The sequence below is a fragment of the Typopeltis vanoorti genome, chromosome 14 (genome assembly GCF_054136105.1).
Source record: "Typopeltis vanoorti isolate ZY-2024b chromosome 14, IOZ_Tvanoo_1.0, whole genome shotgun sequence".
In the NCBI taxonomy this organism is placed as follows: domain Eukaryota; kingdom Metazoa; phylum Arthropoda; class Arachnida; order Uropygi; family Thelyphonidae; genus Typopeltis; species Typopeltis vanoorti.
This window is the reverse complement of record NC_143562.1, coordinates 42,398,197-42,425,145: the sequence shown is the minus strand read 5'-3', so window position 1 is coordinate 42,425,145 and position 26,949 is coordinate 42,398,197. Positions and strand designations below refer to the sequence as shown.

The window sequence follows — 26,949 nt, the reverse complement described above, 5'->3', positions numbered from 1 at the left end:
CACTAATTATAGGCGGCTACTGATGAAGAGATCATCAGTAGCTGCCTATAATTAGATCATATGCTACTGTCAGAAATAATGTAGGTACTAGGGTCGATTTCTTGAGTTTACGGGATGAAAAACCTGAATTTCCAGGAGGTACAACCTGCTTGCCTGTGGCAGAGATCAACCAACTCGGTAACTGGTTGAAGTTAAGCTTAGATAAAGTTTCTCCAGTCAGCGACTACACTTGAACCTAGGTCTAACTTTCAGAGGCCAAGCACAGAGGATGCAAGCACCCCTTCCTTTGAGCTACACAGGATGCAGTTTGTTTCATACTGGGAAGGGCAGCACATTGAACATTTCAGCCTGTAAATGCATAATGGAAGTGAATAAAAACGTTCTTTATGCTTGTTGCTTTTGTCTTTATGCATAAACAGGGAGAAATTCCAACATCAATATTTGGTACATCATACAGCATTGTTGGTGGTATATCTTGTATCGACTTTTTTTTTGTCTTAGATATCGCTTCCGCATTACACAAACTGTATTCCTGAAGTTTGCAGCATTTGGATCACTGGGTGGCTCTCCACTAGGTCTTAAGCAGAATACTTTAATTCTGATCACCCTATATATATATTTTACTTCAGTGGAGTCACAAGACTCATCGTGGGAGGTCAACACAAAGTGTATCATACCAGCCCTTAGTCATCCACTGTCTGCACATCCACCACTCTCCATGCAAAAAACTTTTTCCTTTTACTCACCACTACCATTTGCAACTTCTAGGGATGACTCCTCCTTGTTCCTTCCCCTCATTCTACCATATGAAAAATCTGCTGTGCTAACATCATAACCGTTTGTCTTCTACCCACCAATAGTCTGCAGTCTGAATGCCTTTAATTATCATCCAAATCAATATTGTAGTCCTGATATCATTTTTGTTATATTTCTTCACCCTCTCAAAGGTTACTTCACTTCCTTCAAATCCTGCTGACCAGATCTGAACACACAAATCCAGATATGGTGTGATCAAAGCTTTATACAATGTACCAGCACAATTTTATCTCATGGTCAATGGCCTCATCAACATTGCAGCAATGCTCTGAGATGTCTTCATAACCTTTGCAATGTCCTCAGAACTTCAAATCTCTATCCACAATCACCGCAAGATTCCCACAAGACAGATCCATTTCGGAACATCAACACCATATCCATATTATCAAAGTGCTGAAATCTGGCCTTCCACAACACGGAATTGAAAACCCAAACCACAGGATCCATTAAAAGATCAAACCTACATACAAGGGTGGTCTGAAAAGTTCTCGGCTTCAACCATAGATGGTAATAAGAGTGTTGCCATCTATGGTTGAAGCCGAGAACTGTCCTCCCACGATGAGTCTTTGGACACCTCCAGGGAGTCCAAAGACTCATCGTGGGAGGACACTCATTCCACCAACTGAAACTACCATCATCTACACCAACGCTATCTACTGCCCACCACCACTAGTATTTTCATAGACAATCACAAACATCCATACCCATGGTGGAATTCAAACCTGCAGCCGTTTGGTTGAAGAGCAGCTATGCTAACCACTCTGCGAAGAGATTTTTTTTTTCTAAGTTGGTACATCTGTCATAAGCACCCATGTGAAATTGCAAGTCATTCTATCAAGTAGTTTGTTTTATACAGCTATCTGAAGCAAGTGTTGTCTGTATCCCTTGAAATGGATAAAATTGAGTATCATGCAGTTATAAAATTCTTTGTAAGAGAAGGTTTAACGCCAAAAGAAATTCATTCAAAGTTCATAAAAGTTTACGGCCACTCTTCTCCTTTGTTTTCGATTAAGAAATGGGCTGCCGAGTATAAACATACCCACATCAGCCTTGAAGATGATCCACGTGAAAGACGTCCAAAAAGTGTAACACCACCAGAAATTATTGATCAAGCACACAATATTTTATTGGATGACTGGCGAGTCAAAGTGCATGAAACTGCTGAGACTATAGGCATTTCAAAAGAATGTGAAGGATATATTTTGCAGGAAGAATTGCAAGTGAAAGCTTTGCACAAGATGGGTGCCACACTTGCTCACAGATCAAAAATCCACATGAAAATCTCTGACCAGTGCTTGGATCATTTTAACAATAATAAAACTGATTTTGTGCAGTTTATTTTATTGAGACTTGGATTCACCATTACATACCAGAATCCAATCAGCAGTCAAAACAGTGGACAGAAGCCAGTTATTCAGCGTCAAAGAAGACACCATCAGCAGGAAAGGTCATGGCATCAGTGTTTTGGGATGCTAAAGGCATTTTGTTTATTAATTATCTTGAATATGGTGAAACAATAACTGGGGAATATTATTCCAATCTTTTAACCAGCTAAACGAAAATATTCGTGAGGCCAGTTTGCAGAAGAAAAAAATCATCCTTTTTTTGGAAATAAATCGAGTGATTTGGCAATGGGAAAATTAAGGTATCTCCACTATGAATTGTTGGAACATCCATCCTATTCCCCCAGATTTGGCTACCTCTGACTTCTCTCTCTTCCCACAGCTAAAACTGTTCCTCGTTCAGTGTTTTTCTTCGAATCAAGAGGTGATTGCAGCTGTAGAGGGGTATTTTTACAGATCTTACTGAGAACCACTACAGGGACAGGATAATGACACTGGAATAAATGTATTAGTCTTAAGGGAGATTATGTTGAAAAATAAAAATAATTTTGAAATTATAAATTCGTTTTTTCATTGTTAAGCTGAGAACTTTTCAGACCACCCTCATAGAAGCCCGGATAGCTCAGTCGGTAGAGCATTAGACTTTTAACCTAAGGGTCCAGGGTTCAAGTCCCTGTTTGGGCGATTTTTTTTTTAGGGATTCTATAGGATTAATTCAGAGGATATTTTTGAGATCAGGACTGGTGGTCTGAGAACTAGGGGACACACCTATGGAAGCTGGGCAAGAGTGTGGTTAGCAGGGGTGTTAGAGCTGGGTTCTTTACTTTTAGAGTGGTAAATGAGTGGAATAAGCTGGCAGAGTTTGTTGTGGGTGCTATGACAGTGAACGAGTTCAAGGCAAGGTATGATAGATACTGTGAGAATGTAATCGCATAGTTGTGTGGACATGATGTTTAGGGCCTCCCTCGATGAGTCTAAGGACTCCTGGAGTCGCCCGAAATAATAATAATAATAGATCTTTATATAAACATGAACACTTATATAAAGAGAGTACTGAAGCATGTCACTGACCCAATTTGAACCATAATACTGTTCTTACTATCCCTAAATTGTGTAAAATAACTTTATACATGTTATCTCGTTTTAATGCACCTGCCTTTTTTTTTTTTTTTTTTTTTTTTTTTAAATTTAATAACATGCTACTGCATGCAGAGGGACTCCATTGTAAGCATGCACTCTTACGTGTGCATGTTTAGTTTTTCCCTCCTACTTGCCACATAACAAAAAAATCCTTGGGATTCTCCTTGGATTGGCAGCCAGTCTCCACTCATATTCTAATTTTTCTCTTCTTACAATACTAATTACTTTCTTAGCCTGAGTCCTATATTCCTCATGCAACTATTCTCCACCTCTCTCTTTATGTCTTCTATAATTTTTTTCTTCTGCAAGTCAATTGTACATGACTGAACTAAAGTCGTCAAGCTATTTATATATTTACTATCTCCTAGACAATATAAATGAATGAATGAATGAAAACAACCTGTAACCTCCCTACTCTGGGTGAATCCCTCTCCATTGCAGGAGGGCCTTTGCCCAGGACAATATATTTCCCCCATTCTTCCATGAAAAAACTTTTTCTTGCTTACCACAAAGTGACATGCCTTGATTTTGAGTACTCCTGTTCTTGTCCATATTCCTACCTCCCTTTAGAAGGTTTCTGAAACACCCACCATGGATTTTAGCTCCTGGCAATATAGTGCTTGGTTCTTGGTCTCAGAATTTCAAAGAGCAAAACTTTGCTGATTTATGTATCAAGAGCTCAATCAGGAAAAGTACATAACTTTTCAAACATGAACTGCAGGTAGCTTGGGTTTGCTTACTGCTCTTTGATGAGAAGCAGAACAAAACAGTTGTCTAGTGAAATCCTTAGTCAAGAGTACTAATAAAAGTCAATATATGGAGTCGTGAGCAGAATTCGGGTCTCTTAAGTCATCATGTTAAAAAAACATTGTTTGCCTACTTTTCTATAAAATAGTACCTCTGTAGTACAAGTAGAAAAACGATGGTATGTTGTGCCCTTCATTTTTCCAATTTCCGTGTGCCTGGAAAGGGCCTAAGTTTGATTCTCGTCGTGACAAGAGGAATCTTTATATGGACTTTTTCAACTGAAGGTGAGTTAGCCAATCTCACATGGAGATAGCAGGGTTTTTTCTACAAGAAACTTGGTTTTTCATCCTGCATACAGACAAATTGGCTATGAAAACACATGCAATTTACAGACAAAAAAATAGTAGTGGCGGTGAGCAGTTGTGCGTGTAGATGAAGATAGTGACGTTCTGTGTAGTTGGTGAATTAAGTGGTGGTAACAGAGAGTTGTAGAATAGAGTGCCTTCCCTCGATGAGTCCCTGGACTCCTTGGAGGTATCATGTAATAATAATATTTATCATTATTTTTCTTTTAGTAATTTTTTCTTCATTCAATAAAACTGCACCTCCATATCAAGTAACATTATCTTATCTTCCTTTCAGTTAAGATTTTCATTAAACAAGCTTAAGGCCCTGTTAATTCCAGAAAAAACATGTGAGGCCATTCTCTAGTCCTGCCACATTATTAAGTATTCAAAAATTCTGAACTTTTCCAACTCAATTACATTCACTTCATTCATCCTCCACTTATAATGTAATAACATTGTTTTCAACTAATTATAAATAACATAACGTCATCACTTCATGTAGTAGATTCATTCTGTCAACTATTTCTTCTCCTATTGACAAGTTTTTGTTTTTTGGTCTGCCTAAACTATTCTGTACTAAAATTCTAATTTCTTAATACTGCTCACATTCCTAACTTGTACTTTATTATTTCTCTGCAATTCCTGCCTAATTTTTGCAGTCATAACTTCTAGCTGTCCTTTCCACTAAGTATATAACATGATTGAAGTCTTCAAATATTTCTTAACTCTCAAGCAACAATATTGATCTTTAATTCTGCAAATATTTTCACATTAATTTCTGAATTAGCCATTAAATATATTTGCACTGTTTCGCTCATTAATCGTTGATATGCATCTTGAATTATTCAAAAGCTAGTAAATGAATCAATGATGAAGCATGAACAATTTCAAGATGCAATTTATTTTTGCTGGAATCTAGCATGGCAAAGTATCTGGTATGCATTCAAAGCTGTATGTGTGTGTATATATACTGTATATTATTCTACATCTAAGATTGCTCAGCAGAGTGGTGTAGCTAGAGCTGCTGCTGCCCGGGGCAGTCCCTGAGTTTGCCACCCCTCTCAATACACACCAAAAATACTACAAAAAGTAAAAACGATGTATAGGGAATAAATTAAAACACTATGTTTATTTTTGAAGTAAAACTTTAATTTCAACATTCTAAAATGTCATTTTTCTTGCTTTTCTGTTAGCAAAATCGTTGATGACATTGGCGAAGTCTATTTCACAGTAATGCAGGTAATTCTTAATAAATTTTGTTTAGAAAAACTCCTCTCACAACTAGCAACACTTAAAGCAATTGTAAGGAAAATTCGCAGTAGTTTTTACAATATTTGAAAGTGAGTTCTCGAGACTGTATTTTAGAATTAACTGCAAAAGTTCAGAAAGGTTCAAAGTGCTGCCCAAGGCGGACCGCCCCCCCCCCCCTAGCTACGCCACTGGCTCAGCATAATACAGGATCTCAGATAATAACAATTCTGCATTTCAATCATCACTGGAAAGATTTCTAGTAAGCCATTTTTAGTTGGGACATTTCTCATATAGTAAGGGGTTCCTAGCTTTCTTTTTGCCTAAGGAGAGAAGGCAGTGACATTAGCTATGGTGTTCTCTAACTCTGCACCAAGTCCCACTTCCCACAGACTACTTCTGCAATATAAGCAGATATGCAACCAGAAGAGATAGGGGAAGAATTTTTATTTATTTATTTTTTTTTTTTCAAAAAACACCCCTGCTTTAAAAATCTCCTTAAACACTAGACTTCAATGAGCAATAATCAAAACAATTAATGATTCCTTTCAAAACTCTGTTCCCAACTGCACAGATGTTCAGTATACTCTCAAATTCTTATAAAGATATTGTCATAGACATTTATCTAAACTGAACTAAATATTTAATTCAACTACTCTCCTCATCCAATCAGATTTTAACTTCAAACTGCATTAGTGTTTCACCTTGTTCATCCCTACTACCCTTCTACAAAACAATTTCTCTTCTTTCTTTCTTTAGTATTTCCCAAAATTACAACCTACAGAATATGGTTTAAAAAACAGTCACATCTTCTTGAAACTGGAACACAAGACTTATGACAGACCATATCTTAGAGATTATTAGTTTTTGTGAACAGATGAAATTCTAGAAACATTTGATTCATTTCAGACTGTTCATCATTGCACTGAATGTTCTTGAATTTTGGCTTTTTAGATGAAGATTCTATATCAATAACTTTTGATAATGAGATATATTTTATTTGTTATATACCAGAAGTTTTAAAATATTAAACAACATGGCTAAAACCTAAACAAGTTATTTGTTTTTGATTTCATTAATTTATTTTTTAAAATGAACATTTTGATTTTATAAGATAAATATTAAAAATGTAAAATAAACATTGAACATGTAAAAATAAATAAATTATTTATTATTATTTTATTTTATTTTTTGGAGAGTAGGTACTGAGCATCTGAAAAGAAATCATTATAAACACATGCTATTCAAATTTATATAAAATTTATTCACCAGTTGCTAAAATTTTCAACTGTTAAATACACCACAAAGCAAGTGTTCGAAATATTTAAATTGGGCTTTGTTTTCCTTATGTTTATATAAAAGAAAATATTTTCCCTCAACATTTAACAAGTTATTTTTCCTGTTATACTAACCACATGGGTATAGGTTCAATGCTCATTTCTTCAAAATTAATCAGCAATGAAAAAAATAACTGTCCAAGGAAACACTTATTTAACTGGCATAGTACCTGTGATATAAATCATACATATGGTCTATTTCTTCTAACTCTTTAATCTCATTTTCATTCATTGTTGCTGGATCTGATTTTTCTTCATCTAAACCCCTATAGAAACTATAGAACTTTAACACTTCCTCTCTAGCTGCAATCAGTATGTCTAATTGTGAACAATATTGTGAACATGCAGACCTTACCGTATTCATATGATTCATTCTTAAATTTTCTATTTCAGATTCCTGTCTGTGTTGGAGATCAATTCTCTCTTTTGCCATCACTCGTGAACGGAAGTAATAGCTCCTTGGAGTCAAACTACGAAGTTCTCGAGTTTGGTTGTAGGCCATTTCACTATTCACTTTGTAATGCTGCTGAGACAGGCTTCGATAATGGTTTCGGAACTTTTGATCTATATTTCTTTTTGTTTTTTTGTAACATTCTTCTGTTTTTGTAATCTTCTGGTCTAGGATCTTTGTACAAGACAGCGTACGAGTCCTGGCTCTTTTCTCAGGAGGACCTTGTGTTATGGTTTCTGAAGCTGGTCGCTTAGTTGGATGTTTATCTTCTATTTTTGTTCTATCATTTTCTTTTTCACAAAGATCTTTCTGTTTAATCCTTTTCATTCTATAGTTATGACATGTAAGAATTCTGTTAGGTTTGGGTACTTGCAAAGTTTTCCAAGCTTTCCTTACAATTCTGTAACGGGCTTCATCTGTCTCTAATTTCTTAATAACATCCCACTCTGGATTTTCATTGTCTTCATTTTCACTCATATGTTCAGCCTTTACAGATGAACTTTCTGCTTTTGCAGTTACTTCTGTCTGGTTCATCTTAACGTCTTTAGGTACACTACTGTTAGTATCCTTTGCTTCTGTAGTATCTCTAGATGTAAAATTGTGTTGTTTCACAATTTCATCTGATTTCTTTTGAGATATTTTACAGACCACATCTTTACTGTCATTAACATTAAGTGAATTTTCTGATAATTCCTTTGATTTTCCTGGATTAGTTTTGATAAAGCACAGACAAGATGAGTTACAGGCTTCTTTAGAGTTCTGATCACAACATGCTTTCTTCATTTGTTGTCCATTATTATCTAAACCTTTACCACTTGTATCACTCATTTCTTTTCTATGTTTATCATGAAGGCAAGTATTAGTTGTGCTCTCATTTACTAATGTATTTTGTTTGGCAATATTAATTTTAACTACTGTTTCTTGTGGTTGTGCATTTGATAAGTTTTGTTTGTCATTATTAGTATCACTTTCCTTTGTCACATTCAGGTCATCACTGTCATCCAATATCAAAAATGTACTGCTATCATTGCTTGGAGATAGGCAAAGTGTTTCCTCTGAATTTCTTATCTTATAACTATCAAAACTTTTATTTTGTATTTCAAGATGTTCTTCACATGCTGACTGCATTCTCTCAACTTTCTGATCTAAAAATGCATCATTATCAGTTAGCACAGATTCTGTTATAGATTCAGAAGGTATGCAGACTGTGTTTATTCTTTCCATACAGACATTCTTATCACGTTGGAAAGCACTGCTATAATCTACAATCTTTGGAATGGATGTGGCAGGAGCAGCAGGAGAATGACCATGATCATTATCAATAACCATATCCGATTCAGAAACAAGTAAAGTTTCATCATATTTCATAATGGGGGAACTTGGAGTTTCTGTGACTAGTGAAAGTGATTCTTTCTCATCAAGCCTCTGGGGTGATTTTGTGCTGTGGCCATTGTCTGCTAAGGATTGTGAGTTACTGGACACATCATTATTGCACTTTAGTGGTGTGACTGCAGGGAGAAAATCATCAATAACCATATCTACTTCTGGAACAAGCAAGGTTTCATCTTGTTCTGTAGCAAAGCTAGAAATTTCCATGACTACTGAAAGTAAATCTTTCTCAAGCTTTTGGGATGATTTTTTGTTATCGTCTGATAAACATTCTGAGTGTACATTATCATGACACTTTGGTGGTGCATCAGTTTCTGATTGATTTTCCTGTGCTGTAGTTGCAAAATTGAAAGGAGAGTCACAATCATTTTGTTCTTTATGAATATGCTCAGCAACCTCTAGATTGCTGCCTGAAGTTCTAATGCCATCTGATGCTGAGATGTTTTCACTCATTGTTGAAAAAGATTTTGTTCAAGCTCTCTTAATTATCTATAAAAAAAGAAAAAATATTACAACAAAATTAAAAAAAAACTAAATTACAAATAACAATACATACATATATATACACACACACACACACATACACATTCAATCACTAAAGGATACATGAGAGGGTAGAAATGAGAGTGATTTACATCACCGAATTTGCTTTAGTTCATTGTCACAAGAGAAGAAGAGTAAGAAATAATACCTGCTAACACTACTCAAGTTAACTATACAAAATCTCTAAAGTGATTCAGTATAGCTGAAAAAAAAAAAAACATAAGAAAGATGGTATTTATTCCTTTCATGTTAGTGTTTTTTTCATATTCATTATGAAATACCAAATAAGTATAATCATGTGCTTGAAATGGGGGAATGGAACCAGTATAGAGGAATAAGTGATGAACTGTTTAAAAAAATTATCCATTTTTTTTTTTTAAGATGAATACTAATTAACTTATACTTAAAGCAACAAAGTGCCAAGATTTTGTTTTCACAATGAAAAATGTGAAAAAAAAATTAAATTTGATTTTTTTAAAATTTCATTTACAAATTAAATTAAACTTGTCAAGAAATTATATTCTTGCTTAATTGGTGTGTTGCAGGGTTCTATGCATGGACCACTGCTGTTTCCTGTACATTAATGATACAGGAAATAATTTGAAGGGAGATATTCAGTTGTTTGCTTATGAATGGAAAATTGAGTTGGGTAATAGTTAATCGAGGTACTGTAGACAGCTTGCAGGATGATTTAAATAGGATGACAGTATGGACAAAATAATGGATGTTAATTTAATGTGAAAAAGTGTAAAGTTATGCATTTTGGAATACAAAGATTACAAGTTGTGTACCACACTGAGGGAAATGTACTCCAGGAAATTGATAAAGCCAGGGTAGTTCACTGGATTACTTGGTTATTGAAGAACACACTAACAAGCAGAGATGTGGAATGCTTCCTATTGCGAGTCTGTGGATTATAAAAGTTGGTTAATTAAAAAAAAAAAAGATTATATGATAGAAACTTGAAGTTACTTAAAGGATTTTATAGGCCTGATGCAGGGGAAACATTTCAATAGTTGACTAATAGAAGAGGCAAAACAAGATGTCATCTTGTTTTGCCTTTTGGTCATCAAGAGGAAGTTGGGCAAGAGGGTAGTGATCAAGGGCTCAAGGACTAGATTTATCGATTGGAGAGTGATGAATGAATGGAATGGGTTGCCCGAGTCAGTTGTGAGTGCTTTGTTAATGGTTTCAAAGAGAGGAATGATAGATATTGTGTTGATAGTTTGGGTCTCCTGTGATTAGTCTTAGGAATCCTTGGAGGTGCCAGTACAATAATAATAATAATCCATTATTGAAGTCTAAGCTCTCCAAAGTGTTTTAATATGATGATGATAATTATACAGGTATCTCCATGGAGTCAAAAGACTCTTCGTGGGAGACCTACACTAACTATTAACCACAAAATACTTATATTACTCCTTAAACTTATTCATCATTAGGGCACTTGCAAGTATCTCTGGCAATCAACTCCACTCATTCAGCACTCTCCAAGCAAAGAACAATTTGCACACCTTTACTAACCACACTCTTACACAACTTCTAGAGGTGATCCCTTGTTCCCCACCCCTACTCATGTATTGAAAATTTTCTTTTGTGTCTTAAGTTGCTATCATGTCTGCTCTCATCCATTTTTCAAAGACTCTGCAATCCACACAATTTCGATCTATCCTCATACAGAGCATTCCACATACCGGTCACCAGCTTGGTCATCACTTGTCTGTGAATCCTCTCCACCACTGACTGATCTCCAAGAAAGTCAGGTGACCAAATCTGTGAACAGTAGATGTCACCAAATCATAGCCCTTATAAAGAGGGATAATAATCTCCCCATTTTTACTTGTCAATGTGTTCAACATCCAAGTAATTTTTTGAGCTAGTTTGTGAACTTTTGCAATATGTCCTTTGAATTTGAAATCTCTATCCATGATCACCTCCAGATCCCTAGCCTCATCAATTTCCTGCAATCCAGTATTAACATATGATACAAAGTATGTGATCTTTTCATCCCAAAGAGTGCATTACCTTACATTTTGCAACATTAAATCGACAACCTTTGCCTGCATTGCCAAAAGCATCCTGCAGGATATCTATATCATCTTTATCAACTTTTGCATCATCAGCAAACAACTAAATAAATAAGGGTCGAAACCGGTCTGGGTAGTGACCTTCCCCCATAATGTATAGCATCATACATCTCCTAGGAGATGTGTTTTACATTATGGGAAATACTAAGGATAGTGATCAGAACTTTATTCACCTTCGCTCTGAGTTGCCCTAGTATTGAACTACGTGTTTAGTTTACACTAGGATTCGCTGAAACTTCTATAGGCTGCTATATATTCGGCATGAAACTCTTTGATTTCTATCTTTGAGTTTCTTATTCGGCATGAAACTCTTTGATTTCTATCTTTGAGTTTCTTATTGGGCTTTGAAATAATGTGGGATTTAATATCTCCTTAATTTAATACCCTCCCCATTAAATCTTCCACTATATTATTAATATACAAATTAAATAGTGATGCATTACTTAAAGGTAGTATAGAGCCCTGGGGCACTTTTTCACTAGTCACCATCATTCACCTTGATTCTATTCCATCATACATCACGCTCCAATGTCTGTCTGTCAGCCCCTCCATCCATGCATGCCACCAGCCTCATATCCATTCCCATTTGTTCCAACTTATGCAATAGCTTTCCTGTAGTATTCTGTCACATGCCTTTGCAAAGTCCAGCAGTATCATGGTATAGCTATTTCCCTTATTCAATTTCCCTATCACCTTATTACAAAATTTGAATAAATTACAAAGGCAGGACTCTACCTTTCACAAAGTTGTGCTATTCCCCTATAGAGTATCATTATTATTATTAGACACCTCCAAGGAATCCAAAGAATCATCGAGGGAGCGTGTACCAATAGCATCGAACAATTGGCCCCCTTCTAACTACTAACAGCGCTCAAACTTACTTAACTGAGCCATTAGTAGCAGAGGCTCTACCAATCGACCAACCTTTGCCGGCTATAATTATTATTATTATTATTATTTCGGGCAACTCCAAGGAGTCGACAGACTCATCGAGGGAGGCCCTAACATTATGTCAAGAACAACTATTCTACATTCACACAGTATCTATCATACCTCACCTTGAACTCATTCATGGTCATAGCACATACAACAGACTCTGGCAGCTTATTCCACTCATTCACCACTCTCCAAGTATTCCAAATTCTCTGAAAGAACTGTTAAAAAAAGAGCTGGGTCTATCTGGCCTACATACTAGTTTCTCAATTCAATGCAATTTAACTTGGGATGTGGTGATGAGACAAGCATGTGAAGTGAAACTTGAAAATATACATGTGATTTACAGGCCCTACTGCAGAGAAAGCATCAATTAATTTTTTTTTTTTCTAATTACGATGTATGATAAAACATCTAAAAGTCCTAACAGACAAAGTTTAATGTGAAAGTTAACAGGAAACAGTCATACAACCATGGTCTAGCTTCCTAGAAATTAAGCAACAGTAGTGTTTAGAAGTGAAGTGCAGATAAATAGACAAATGGTAACACTTTTCTCTTCAACAGAAAAAATGCTAGCAGATTTGGGAGGTTGAGATTTTAGAGAGAGATGCAGAGCTGAACAAAGAGGAAGTGACTGAAGCATTGTTCAAGATGTCTAATTCTATGTAAAAGGAAAGCAAATAATTCACTGAAACAAAAATCAGATTACCAAACAGAGATAATAATCTGGATTGCCTCTGAAATGAACTGTAGAATAAGGAAATTTAATCAATGGAATGAAAAACCAGGATACGTTAAAAGACTAACAAAGTTTTGTGAGAGAGCAAAAGGCAGGTTTTGCATGGTTTTGTTTGTAAGTGTGAATGAGTGAGTCAGCCAATTAAGGGATGCTGGGCATTCAGGTAGATGAGTGTATGAGTAATGAAACTCGTTGCCTTGGAGTCTGTTACTAATCTTTAGTAACATTTGTTACTAAAGATTAGTAACAGTTATATAATTGTAATATCGCTTTGGTGTATTACACATGCCAATCACCTCCGAAACCTCAAGAACAAAGACATAATAAGTCTCCTTAAGTGCTAAATATTTTGGAAGTTTTTTCCACTTGGTTAGAGTATAATAAATTTAGTTTAATCCTTTATCTAAGTGTAAGCAAACAAAGTTTGTGCCTGAACTATCTTCAGGACTGAGGCAACTTGTGGTAAAGGTGGACCAAGCTCTCATCACTCTTGTCTTAGTATCTCCCATAATGTAAAACACATCTCCAGACATGTATAATGCTATGCATTAAGGGAAGGGCCACTACCCACACCAGTTTCGACCTTTACTGAGGTCTCGTCAATGGGAGACAGACCCAGAGGTGGTGATACCCAGGTGGAAGCAATGCAGAGGTCATATTTACCTATACAAGTTGCTAAAAGGTGTCTCACTTTATTATTAAATTATTCTGGATTTAGAGAAAGATGTTGGAAGTTTGTTTCACTTAGTTAGACTATAATAAATTTAGTTTAATCCTTTATCCAAGTGTAAGCAAACAAAGTTTGCGCCTGACGTATCTTCAGGACTGAGTCAACTCGTGGTAAAGGTGGACCAAGCTCTCACCATTCCTTGTCTTAGTATCTCCCATAATGCAATTATGGAATCATGGACTGAGGCAACTCGTAAAGGTGGACCAACCTCTCATCACTCCTTGTCTTAGTATCACCACCTCTGGGTCTGGTTCCCACTGATGAGACCTCAATAAAGGTCGAAACTGGTCTGGGTAGTGGCCGTTCCCTTAATACATAGCATTATACATGTCCGCAAGGAGATGTGCTTTGCATTATGGGAGATACTAAGACAAGGAGTGATGAGAGCTTGGTCCACCTTTACCACGAGTTGCCTCGGTCCTGAAGATACTTCAGGTACAAATTTTGTTTGCTTACACTTGGATACTAAATTTATTAAGTGCTAAATACTTATGCCATGCTGCCTTCACAAAAGGCTATTTGCCTAAAGTACATCAATATTAATACTGTGGGTGGGCTAAGGGTTAGAAATTGAAAATCCATCTTAAGAGACAGGACATGGAACTTGAAGCCACTCTTAAGAGCTTCAATAAGCATGGGACTGTTTATCGACAGGTCTGTTTGCTGAATACCTGATAGTACAACATATTCTTAAATCAGTAAATCCCACACCCATTCGTGCATCTAAGTTGGAGAAAAGTAAGCCATGCCCAGGAAACACACTGCTCTCCAACAACCGAGAAATGAATGATATCATAAGAATGATGTGTCACATGACTGACATCACTGGAAGTGCTGTTGTTGGTTGGTTTCCATTATCTTTGCCAAAGTGTTTGATGTTTATCTTTGTCATTGTGCTTTAATTATTTTGTTTGAAGGCAATGTTGTGAATTTTTTTTTCTCATGGATTTTTTCCCAAGGGGTGATGTTATATCTTGTTTTTATTGTTTTATTTTTTGTAAAATTGCTTTTTCTTTTTCTTTCTTAAGCAATCAGTGAGTTTGATGTCCGTGCAGCTAGCATAGTGGCTGTGTGCTTTGCAACCATATGACTGGGGAAGGAGTGTCCCAGGTTCGATTCCTGTCGAAGACGTGAGAAATTTGAGGATCTTCCTCAGGCATTGCCAAGTCAGCCGCTCTTGGGCATGGGCAGTAGGGGTTTTTTCTGCCAGTTTATCTGGCGTTTTTCATCCCCCAAGCAAGAAAACCGGCCCCATGAACACACACACACACACACACACAGATCTACAGCTATAAATACTTAACCCCCCATGAAGGGGCTTAACTCGCCCCAATAGGGAGGAAACTCCATACAAATAAATAAATTAAAAGTGAGTTTGATAATTTTTAATGTGCTTTTTGTTTCTTTCTCCTCCTCCCTTTGTTGTGTGTTATCTTTTCCCTTTCAAGTATGAGTTTGTAGGTTTTTAATATGATTTATTATTTGTGGTGATAGTGCTTGGATGGGTCCATTTCCAAAATGTATATCTTTGTTTTACTGTTTTTTTAATGGTAAGATTGGTTTCCGCTGCCAGAGGTGAACAGCATTTAGTTCTTGGTATTAGTGTTTCTAGTATTGGTGTGGCAGATTTTGTTTCTTAAGGTGCCATGTTGGTTTCAATAAATTGGTGATGTTTGCTCTAGAGCAATACAGGCCAGAGGTATTTGGTGCCCATGTTTCTATTCATTTTGGTACTAGTGTGGCTTATCTGTTTTTCAAGGATGATATATCATCCTTGAAAATTGCGCTACGGAGGTGCTTAAATTATATTGTATTTATTTTTCTTGTATGATTTCTTTTAATACTCTTCTTTTCTTTTTAATAGGGTTTTATTTCATGCACTATGAAATGTTTGAACATTTTTTTGCTTATTTTTATTTATTTATTTTTGAAATTTTCTGTTTTCTTATGTGCACAGTGTTCATCATCTGCCTAGTGCAGTTTTGCATGATTGATGCCAGTGGATTGGAGAGCAATGCATTTTCCAGACTTGTACCTGTAAATAATGTAAAAAAAAAATAATAATAAAAAATAAAAATAATAAAAAAAAAAAAAAAAAAGTAAAACAGATTCTGCAGTTGCATTTAATTTAGCCGATTTTGGGACCAACAAAAAGCGCGCAAGTCGAATTCGCGTAACTCGGGGTATAATTTTGCACGTTATTTATACAAACATACAAAATATTAGTTAACTGGGACCAAAGGTTTATAAAAACACCTATATTTTTTAAGAAATATAATCATAATTGTAGTTTTTCATGCATAAAAAAAAGAAAGTTATTTCGATGTCGATGGTTTCATAAAATCTAATAGATTTGTCTGAGGGCATAATGTCTTTTTCTTGTCGCACAAAATTTCTTCATAGCAAGCCAAAGACTTTTTTATTCCTTGCCTTGTGGCTACAATTCGTTCCTCGTTAGAATCTATGTCCTCCAAAATCTGTAAACTTTTCTTTTATGATTGTTCTTACTGTGGAGTCCTGTAGATCGAAATTCTTTGCTAGCTCACAAATTTTCATTCCGCCTTCAAAATCCTTAATAACGTTAAGTTTTGTTTCCAAAGTCAATGTTTTTCTTTTCTTGCTAGCTGTAGAAGAATCGGACTGACTTTTTTTTGGACGACATTATTATTTTTTATGTGATAAAATTTTTATCAAGAACATAACATTAAACAATCGCAAAGTTTGTAGACTATAAAAATTGCGTATGAATGGAGACTGTGCGAAACACATCAGTGCTTGTTCACAGCATGTGCGACACTAGCGAATGCGGCCGGTGCCGCAAAAGATACAACTAGTGGTGAGGTGTGAAGCAGGAAGGGAATACGTACATATAAGAAACTGCGTAACTCCGGATTCGCATAAGTCGGGGTATGACTGTATTACATTTTCATTATTTCACGGCCCTCCCCTCGACAAAACTAACGCCCCACGGTGTGGGAGGTGCTGTTCTAAAGGACCACTACAACAGCAGCATCATTACCAATAATCTTCCCAAGCGACACATCTGCGAACAACTGAATATCTTCCTGTAATCCAGTCACAATATCACTGATAAGGGTTGAACAGTATTAGCCCAAGTACTGAACCTGTGGAGTTGATTTATTAAGATTTGCAGCTCAAGGACTATGAGGACAGTGTATTATGTATGTTAATTGCGTGTGTGTTTTAATGGTCTTTGCTTGTTCTGAGGGACAAAAAAACCGGAGTTTCCAGAAGAAAAATACCACTACCACCATATGAGAACAACTAATTCACCTTCAGTTGAAAAGCCCTGATAAAGGTTCTTCACGTCCTAGACAGGATTTGAACAAGTCTTTCCAACCAAAGGACATCATTGAAACTGACTGAGCTGCAGAGGCTCCAAACCCTGTGGAATCACAACATTCAACCTTATATTGCTCTCCTACACTACTCTTTAATCTATCAGCAAACTTATTTCCAATCCAGTCCAATGAATATATAAGTACATATACTGCAACTTAAATGCCAATTATTATATTATACCCTATCAAATGAATTTGGGAAATTCATAAAAATGATAGCATACCTTCCCCTCAGTCCCTGCTCTTGTTACTTTATTATAAAAGGCAACCAGATTACTACATCAAGAGTGCCTCTTCAGAAATCTATACTATCTTCATAAGTAATATTATCCCTATTTGCCAAATTCTGCATACACACGCTTACCAATTTTGCCAAAAGCTTTTGCCATAAGCCAAGTCAATGTGACAGCCAGTTCTTCAGCACCTTAAAAACACATGACAAAATCCCACCCCCATCCTCACTGACTTACTAACATCCAGCGTGATGTTTGAAATGCAACCTTTTCATTGGCTTCTAATCCTTCACCCTCCCTATTCCTCCAGGAAATAAAACTTGCATTATCAGAATGAAACATTTAATAAAATGATCATCATACAACTCTACATCATCATCTGCAATTTTTGCCTAACTACTGTCTCCCTCAAGCAAAGGCATTCATCCACAACCATTTTCCCTCCTACTAGCCACATAGCAAAAGAACTCCTTGGAGTGTAGTGCTGGTCGCCTCTTGTATTCTAATTTTTTTCTCCTTATTGAGCTTTATATTTTTCATGCATTCTTTTCCACTTCTCTTTGTCTTTTGTAACCTCTTTTTTCCTCTGTAATTCATTTTCCTAAATCATCCATTTTACTCAAACTACGTTTTCACTTGAAGCATGTAATTTGTCACTGTTCTATCAAATACTTCTCAACTAGTCCCCAAGCACTACAGCCTTCTCTTCCTTTAAATTTGTCCATCCATTACAGTCTTCAAACTGGTTTCTAAGTCTATTATAATTTCACATAAATTCCTTCCTACCTCCTTAATGCTGATGAATATCTATTATTCATCTTGATCCCCAATTGGAAAGGGTATCAGAGGATCTGATCATGACATCTAAGTCAATATTGGATCTACTGATTATTATTATTTATGTGGGTATGCCATGGAGTAAAGACTCATTGCAGGAGATCCACTATATTCATTAACTGAAGCTTATGAGACTTACCAGAACAACTTACCAGAAGTAACATTCCACTGTTCCATTTATATACCACTATAGTAAATATCGTCCACTATAATAACTGATTCTGCAGTTGGTAGACTAATTTTTCTCCTCTCTAAACATTTCTCAGCCTATAGCAATATCCCACTAAATATCCTTTCCTGCCCATTTTTACTTCATACTATACACTCAAGGCCACGAGTACCATTCCCCCCCCCCGAGAGGGCAAAACTTGCTACTAAACATGAGTAACATTCTACTACTTTTTTATTTTTCCTATCCTGCCAAAATATTATTATTATCACACCAACCTCCAAGGAATCTGCTTATTATGAACCTCCCACAATAAGCAGATTCATCATCAAAGTTTCATTCAACCAACATTTTATCATAAACCTTAGAATCCTCATACCTCCTGCATTCACAACACATTCTAGAAATATATTACATTCAACCACAATTCTCCATGTAAAACATCTACTCCTGACACCCTTCTTTGCAACATGCTTATACAATCTCCAGAGATGATCCCTTATTCTTCTGTTCTCAACCTTCTCCTTTAATCCCTTCTGTATTAATTAGTCTGTTTAACTTAGTGAGTAAAAATTTACTCACTAAGTTAAACATCTCCATCATGCCACCTCTTTTCCTCCTATCCATCAAACCTCAGTAATTTACATTCCTTTAACCTCTCTTCTTAGTCACTCATTCTGAACCATTACCAATGTTTCTGTATCACAATTAAAACTAGTCCTGAAATAGATAAGAATTGAAGGACATATGACCCTTCAATTCCTATCTCTTTCAGGACATCCTCCTCTTTTGTCAATTAGTATTTTAAATACATGTTACTAAAATGTTTCACACATATTCAGTTACAGTATGGTAGAGTACTATGATACTTCTTTCCAGGAAGTATGACACAAAGCACCCTTCTACATTATTGGTATTTATTGTTTCCAATGGATAGCAAGAATACTTGCTTTCATTATGGAGAAATTATCTTGATTTCTTCGTCGTCTTCTTTTTTTTTTAATCACTGAGTTGCTTCATGTACTATTTTTACAATGTCTCAGAAAATAATTTTGCTAATTGACTGATATTCAAATTCAAAACAAGAAAAAATCTAGCTGAGCAGGCCAAAGGAAATCCCAGAGAGTTCTTTCCCTATGTGGCAATTAAGAGGAAGAATGATTATGGAAGATTAAGGTGATGATAGTCACAAGCAGATAAAATAGTTGAGTTTGAGTGGCCACTTTGCAAGGATATATCATCCTAGTGAGATTACTGTGTTAACCCTATGTGACAAACACTAATGTGGGAACAGAGGTGGATGAATTTGAGGTTCTTAGGATATTCCAGAATCTCAATGTAGATACAGCTGTGGGAATAGATGAGATATCATCAGCTAGGATTTTGCAAGAATGTGCAAAGGAACTGGCAATGGCTTTGATTGGTCTGTTTAATTAAGTCTCAGCTCTGGTAGAGTTCCAAGGGAGTAGAAAGAGGGTAAAATAATTCCTTTGCATAAGGGAGGTTCTAAGACTACAATAACAAATTACAGACCGATCAGTATCTCAGGCATCGTGGTAAAATTGCTAGAAAATTTGATAAAAAAAGAGAATTCAAGAATGAGTAGATAAAAATATGATACTGTATGAAAGTCAACATGGCTTTATGAAGGGTCAGTCATGCCTTAGTAATTTATTAACTTTTTACAATAGAGTAAGAGCTGAGTTGGATAAAAGAAATAGCTACATGATTTTGCAAAGGCATTTGACAGAATACCACATGGAACTCTGTTATGCAAATTAGAACAAATGGGGATGAATATGACACTTGTTAAGCAGATAAGAAGGTAGCTGATGGAGAGACAGAATCGAGAAAAAAACTAGTGACTAGTGGTGTGCTGCAAGGTTCAGTGCTAGGACCATTGCTATTTAATTTGTACATAAATGATATGCACAAATTATACAGCAATGGTCCCAGAACTGAACCTGATAGTAAATAATCAGTTGTTTGCTGATGATGAGAAATTAGGTAGAGTAATATTAATAAAGACGATGTGGAAAGCTTGCAAGACAATTTAAACAGGCTGTCCATACGGGCAAAAGTTTTAATGGGTGTTAGTTTAATGTCGAGAAAAGTTATGTATTTTGAGATAAATAGATTACAAGCCATCTATCACACTGATGGCATTGTACTCCAGGAAATAGATAAAGCTAGAGATTTGGGGGGGGGGGGGGTAGACAGAGAGTTAAAGTTTAGAGGACATATCGCTAAGGGCCCATAAGTTTACTTGGCTATTGAAGAACACATTAAAAAGTAGAGATGAGGAAGTTGTCATTCCTCTTTATTAGAAGGCCTTGATATGCTCCACATCTGGATTACTGTGCTCAAGTCTGGTCCCCTGGGTTTCTTGGAGATGAGGAATCAGTGGAGAGGAGTCAGAGGTAAGTGGCCTGTAGAATGCTCCCTATGAGGATAGACTGAAGGCATGTGGATTGCAGAAATTGGTTGATAGGAGAAAAAAAGAGAGGATATGATAGAAACATTTAAGTTGCTTAAAGGGTTTTATAGGATAGATGCAGAGGAAATGTTTCAGCACTTGGCTATACGGACCAGAAGGGGGTCATCCCTGGAAGTTGAATAAAGGTGTGGTTAGTAAGGATGAGAGGACTAGATTTTTTGCTCGGAGAGTTGTGAATGAGTGCAATGGGTTGCCAGAGTCAGTTGTGAGTGCTGTGTCTGTTAATGGATTCAAGGAGAGGTATGAGAGATTGTGTGTGGATAGACTGGGTTTCCAGGGATGAGTTTTTGGACTCCATGGAGATGCCTGTATATTAATAATAATATCTTCCATTCTTAATCTCCACAAGTTTATTTTATTTGCAGCATAATATGAACTTCGCTTCACTGTTTATGTATTATTTGAAAGTTACGACTACTTATAATAATATAGTGTATATTTTCTTAAGCAAAGAAATATTATAAGATGTCGAGCTCCTTTCCAAATCAGAGTCCGTGGGTGTGATAGCAATGCCATGCCCTTCACAAATTATAACACTGATTCAGATTAAACACAATACTCATTGCCTTAAATAAAACACCAAACAACGTTTGCAAACACTGGTAAAAAATATAATAAGAACAATATGTTACTTAAATGTTTCATTTGTTATATAAGAACAATATGTTACCTAAATGTTTCAGTTGTTATAAAGTAAAATTTTGCTGGTTTAAATGATTTTCTAACGATTCTTTTTGATAAGAAGACTTAAAAACATATCAACCGTATTTCGAAGAACACTCTGATACAAACTTTAACACACATTTCTTACATTCGTATTTACCGCTCATCCGAAGCGACCTCTATAAAAACAAAGAGTTTTAATTCTTGTCAATCATACATGTATGTACTTTTAAGATACATTTCATAGGGGTTTGGGAGGAAATAAACAATATTGCAACACCATTTAAAAAAAAAAAAGGGGGGGGGGGGCATTTTGGTATATCCATAATTTGAGAAAAAAAATTTTCGTAAACAATAATAATAATAAGAATAATGCCAACTGCCATCTGTAAGCTTCTAATGGCATTACTCATTTTAAAATGATATAGGACATCTTCTCAACTTTTTTTTTTTTTCCAATAATACTCGAAGTCAGTTTAATAATAATTATTTTTTTCTTAGCATGTGTTTTGCTTCATGTTTTGCTTTCCTCGGGAAACTAGTATTAGTATTATATCTAGAACTCCCAGAAATAATACTATTACAAAACTGGATGATTTTTAACCTTGAAAACATTTAGCATTGGAGCGTTCCGAATCCACTTTGGTAAAACAGTCCATTCGCCATGTAAAATATCTCTTTCTCACTTCCTTACTGATATAATCCTTATTACAGCTTCCAAGGATGACCTCCCATTCTCTTGCCATCTATTACCCAGTCAATGTCTCCTCTCACCAACTTATATACCTCAATTAAATCACTTTTTCTCCTTCTGTGTACCAAGCTCTGAAGAGAACATTCCCTTAATTTCCTCAAGTAGTCAACATTCCAAGTCCCGAGATACCTCCACACACCCACAAACTTTCTCTCTAATGATTTTATCACACAGATATACGGGTAAGGATATCTGTGCACAGAAAATTTTTTATGGCTCTATACTTGCACAGTGGAACTATCACTTCTTTATTCTTGCTTTTCAATGGGCTTCTCAGTATAATGGCAATGTATAATTTTATAACTTCTGCTATGTGTACCCTGAAGTTCAGGCTCTTTCTATTTATCTCCTCAGATGTTTCACCCTTCTGCAGACAAATCCTCCAATGCAATCAAAACAACATGTCTGACAAGGTACATCATATTATACTTAGCAACATTGAAATTATACCTCATTCTTCAGCCTAATTCAAATCTCTTATAACAACATCCTATCAGAAATTTCTGACATTGGTCTTCCTATTTAGCATCATCAGCAAACAGCTGAATATAATATCTTAAACCTTTAACTAGATCATCAGTATAGAGATTAAACAAAAGTCTTAGAATAGAAACTTGTGTTAGTCAGCTTGTCACCTTGCCCTTTTGAGACATTGCACTCTATACACAACTCGTTGGCTCTATGGGTAGATCATCTCTATAACAAAACTTTCAACTGCCTATCCATACCCATTCTTTCAATTTCAAGAGTAGTTTTTGTGTGATATTCTTTTACAATATCTAGAAAATTATACCTATAACCTTTTCTCTCTTGCCATATTATAAAACGCATAAGCTGATCGTTGCAGCAAGTCCTCTCCTAAAGAAACCCATGCCGTTCGACCTCTATAGAGATTTCTATTCCCCTTCATTCACAGTGGTGTTCTATTTGTAATCACCCTGTCTAACACCTTGACTACTGAATCTGATAAACAAGGAGGCCTATAATTTTAGTTAAGGATTGGTTTGAGGATACATTGTGGCTGGGCGGTGAAATTAGCGCTAGTGTAAAATGCGATTTTTGTCTGTATTATTGTTTTTCCCTTAGAAAATTAGTGTTTTATATATATTAGTGTAGATTTGGGTGTTTTTAGTGTAGTCGCTATTTTAGAACATATTTTTATTAAGATAGTTCAACAATAAGTATAAGTTTAAAATGGCACCAAAAACGCACAAGAAACGTAATGCTAAGAAGCGCACCGCAAAGATACCGCGAGAACAAGAAGGCTAGCATCACTAACGAGGTTATTGGAGATGTGGAAGAGGTTAAGTATAAATTATAGCAAAATTAAAGCAGATCATCGGAAAGACGACACGTGAATTAGAAGAAAAGTCGAGAGGCTTTAAATGAACACAGAGAGAAAAGTAAAATTAAGCAGCAAAATAAGTAAAAAGTAAAATTAAGCAGTAAAATAGGAAACAACAAAGCAAGAAAACAGATAAGTCAGGAAGTAGCGGAAATCGGATAAGTGACGTTGTTTGTAAAAAGAAAAGTTGTTGGAAGTTTTTTTCCTCGGTTAGACTATAATAAATTTAGTTTAATCCTTTATCCAAATGTAAGCAAACAAAGTTTGCGCTTGAAGTATCTTCAGGGCTGAGATAACTCGTGGTAAAGGTGGACCAAGCTCTCATCAAAGGTGCCAGCAAAGGTTGATCAATTGGTAGAGCCTCTGCTACTAATGGCGCACGCAAAAAGTTAAGCAAGTTTGAGCGCTGTTAGTAGTTGGAAGGGAACAATCGTTCGATGCTGTTGGCACACTCTCCCTCAATGAGTCTTTGGACTCCCTGGAGGTGCCAAATAATATAATAATAATCACTCCATAATGCAAAGCACATCTCCTTGCAGACATGTATAATGCTATGCATTAAAGGAAGGGCCACTACCCAGACCGGTTTCGACCTTTATTGAAGTCTCGTCAGTGAGAGCTAGACCCAAAGGTGGTGCCACGAAGTTGGGAGCAATAAAGAAGTCATCTTTACCTATGCGAGTTGCCAAAAGGTGTCTCACCTTATTATTAAATTACTCTGGATTTAGAGAAAGATGTTGGAAGTTTTTTTCACTTGATTAGACTATCTTCTTCTCTCTTCCATCATATATGTGAATGATGATGAGGCCGAATGAACTCTTTCCACTTCTGTCTGTCCCGGGGGAGTCCAAACAAATCTTTCCAGTTTGGTGTCACTTGTTGTGATTTGATTTTCAGGTCCTCTTTTATTTTGTCTATCCATCTAATTCTGGGCCGTCCTTTGGAACTTTTACCTTCCATCGTTTTATTTAGGGCTTTAGATGGTAGTCTTTCTGTTCCCATTCTGGTCACATGGCCAAACCATCGCAATCTTCTTTCTTGGATTTTGTCTATTATTGTTATTTCTTATTTTCGTTTCCTTATGTCTTCGTTTCTTAGTCGATCCAGTAGAGATACTCCAAGTAACCTTCTTAGCCAACCCATTTCAGTAACTAATAATTTTTTCTCTTCAGCCTTTTTCAGATTCCAGCATTCACTTCCATAGAGAAATATTGTTTCATAGATTCTTACTTTTGTTATTTGTTTGATGTCTCTTGACTTCTATATTTTATTAAGTCGTCCAAAAATTCGTATGCTTGACTTATTCGTCTGTTTATATCTTTTATAATTTTACCATTGTACTCAATAATTTCTCCAAGGTAGGTGAAGTTTTCTACCTGCTCTAGATTCTTACTATCTATTTCAATTTTCAGATTGGTGCTTTTTTTTTCCTATTTGCATAATTTTTGTTTTGTCTATATTTATGTTTAATCCAAATTTTATACACTCCTCCTTTATTTTATCAGAAATTCGCTGTAGATTTTCTTCTGTGCTTGCAAGTAATGTCGTCTGCAAATTTTAAATTTGTCACATTTTCCCCATATATTTTGATTCCAGAGTCTTCATTGTTTAAGGCCTTATTGGTTGCTTCTTCTGGTGTAAGATTGAACAGGTCTGGTGACAGATTGCATCCCTGTCTTACTCCGTTCTCTGTGTGGAACCGGTTGGTTAAGGTGTCCTCCATTTGTACTGCACTTTCAGATTTCTCATACAGATTCTTTATTATTCTTATGGTTTTGTTGGGAATTCCAAATTCTTCCATAGTTTTCCATAGTTCTCTTCTATGGATTGAATCAAATGCCTGACGAAAGTCTATGAAATTTATGTAGCAACTTTGGTTGTACTCTAGTGTCTTTTCTGTTAGCTGTCTTAAGGTGAATAGTTGATCAATTGTGCTTCGCCCTGGTCATATATAGAACTGGCTTAATTTGTTTTTGGAGTACTTTCGTAAAATCCTTACTTGGAATACTGAGGAGGCTAATGCCTCTGTAATTATTGCATTCTGTTTTATCTCCTTTTTTTGTATATAGAAGTTATGACTGATTTGGTCCAATCAGTAGGCACTGCTGCGTTTTTGTAGATCCTTTCAAATAATGTTTTTAATGGTTCCAAAAGTTGTTCCTTTCCTGCTTTTAAGAATTCCTCATGTATTTGATCAATCAATGCCAGGTGCTTTCCTAGTTTTAAGTTTTTCTATGCTGTGTGCTATTATTTCTTTGGTAAAGATAATTGTTTCCTCTTCCATTTCAGTGGCTGGAATCGTAATATCCTGGGAGCTGTTTTAATTATATAAATCTCTGAAGTATTCTTCCCATCTGGCCATTCTTTTTGTTTTACTTTCAATTAGTTGTCCCTCTTTGTTTTTGATCATTATAATTTTTGTTGTCCGTGTCTTACTAATTTGGTCTATTTGTTTATATAATCAATGAAGGTTATTTGATAGCTTTTCTGCCATTTTGCATTTTTCTTCTAACCAGTTATTCTGTCTCTTTTAACTAGTTTTCTAATTTCTCTCGTTAATCTATTATATTCATTTCTGTTTTAGTTTCATGCTTTTCCTTTGATCGCTTAATCTTTTTACTTCATTCGAGATCCAATCCTTTTTACTTTCTCTTTCTGTGAAACCTATGGTTTTTTTCTGCCGAATTTAATATTATTTCCTTTAATTTGCACCAATGTTCTTCGATGTTTATATTCTGTTTTGGCAGTTCCTTCAAGTTTTTATCTAGTTCTAGTTGATATTTTCTTAGAATATTGCTGTCTTGTAATTTTTTTATATTCAGTCTCCTTTTCACTCTAAAAGTGCTTCTAGATTTTAACTTTATTCTTAGGTTTGCTAATACTAGCTTATGGTCTGATCTACAATCTGCAGAGAAGGATCTGCAGTTTAGGATACCTGATTTCCATCTTTGGTTTACAATAATATAGTCTGTCATATTCTTGGTTTGTCTGTCTGGTGATATCCATGTCCATTTTCTTTCGAGTTTTGAATGTTTAAAGAGAGTGTTGGTTATTGTTAGTCTATTATTTGACCAGAAGTTTAGCAGTCTTTCGCCACTTTCATTGCTTTCTCCATACCCGAACTTTCCGATCACTCTTGTCCAGGTATCCAAGTCTTTGCCTCCTTTTGCGTTTAAGTCTCCATTACAATTAGGAGATCTTGAGTTGATGTCTGCTGTACCGCTTTTTGCAAATCTATA

The 26,949-nt window shown here is 35.7% G+C and overlaps 2 protein-coding genes and 1 non-coding gene across 4 annotated transcripts in view; 2 read left to right on the top strand and 1 right to left on the bottom strand.

The window, feature by feature from the left end:
• LOC150099405 (NAD(P)H oxidoreductase RTN4IP1, mitochondrial-like) overlaps positions 1-26,949 on the top strand; it is a 289,878-nt gene that overhangs the window by 110,226 nt on the left and 152,703 nt on the right. The gene's annotated exons all lie outside the window — the stretch shown is intronic.
• On the top strand, positions 2,771-2,843 carry TRNAK-UUU (transfer RNA lysine (anticodon UUU)). Its single transcript has one exon. It is a non-coding gene; the product is annotated as a tRNA-Lys (tRNA).
• Positions 6,911-21,746, bottom strand: LOC150099406 (uncharacterized). The gene is made up of 2 exons (XM_090404048.1): positions 21,619-21,746; positions 6,911-9,307 (listed from the first exon to the last, which is right to left on the bottom strand). The coding sequence occupies exon 2, from the start codon at positions 9,269-9,271 to the stop codon at positions 7,133-7,135; it is 2,139 nt and encodes a 712-aa protein (XP_090260174.1). The 5' UTR covers positions 9,272-9,307; positions 21,619-21,746; the 3' UTR covers positions 6,911-7,132.

What these genes read in the sequence shown, in the direction of transcription:
- LOC150099406 (XM_090404048.1), bottom strand. Translation starts at nt 9,271, where the DNA reads ATGAGTGAAAACATCTCAGCATCAGATGGCATTAGAACTTCAGGCAGC.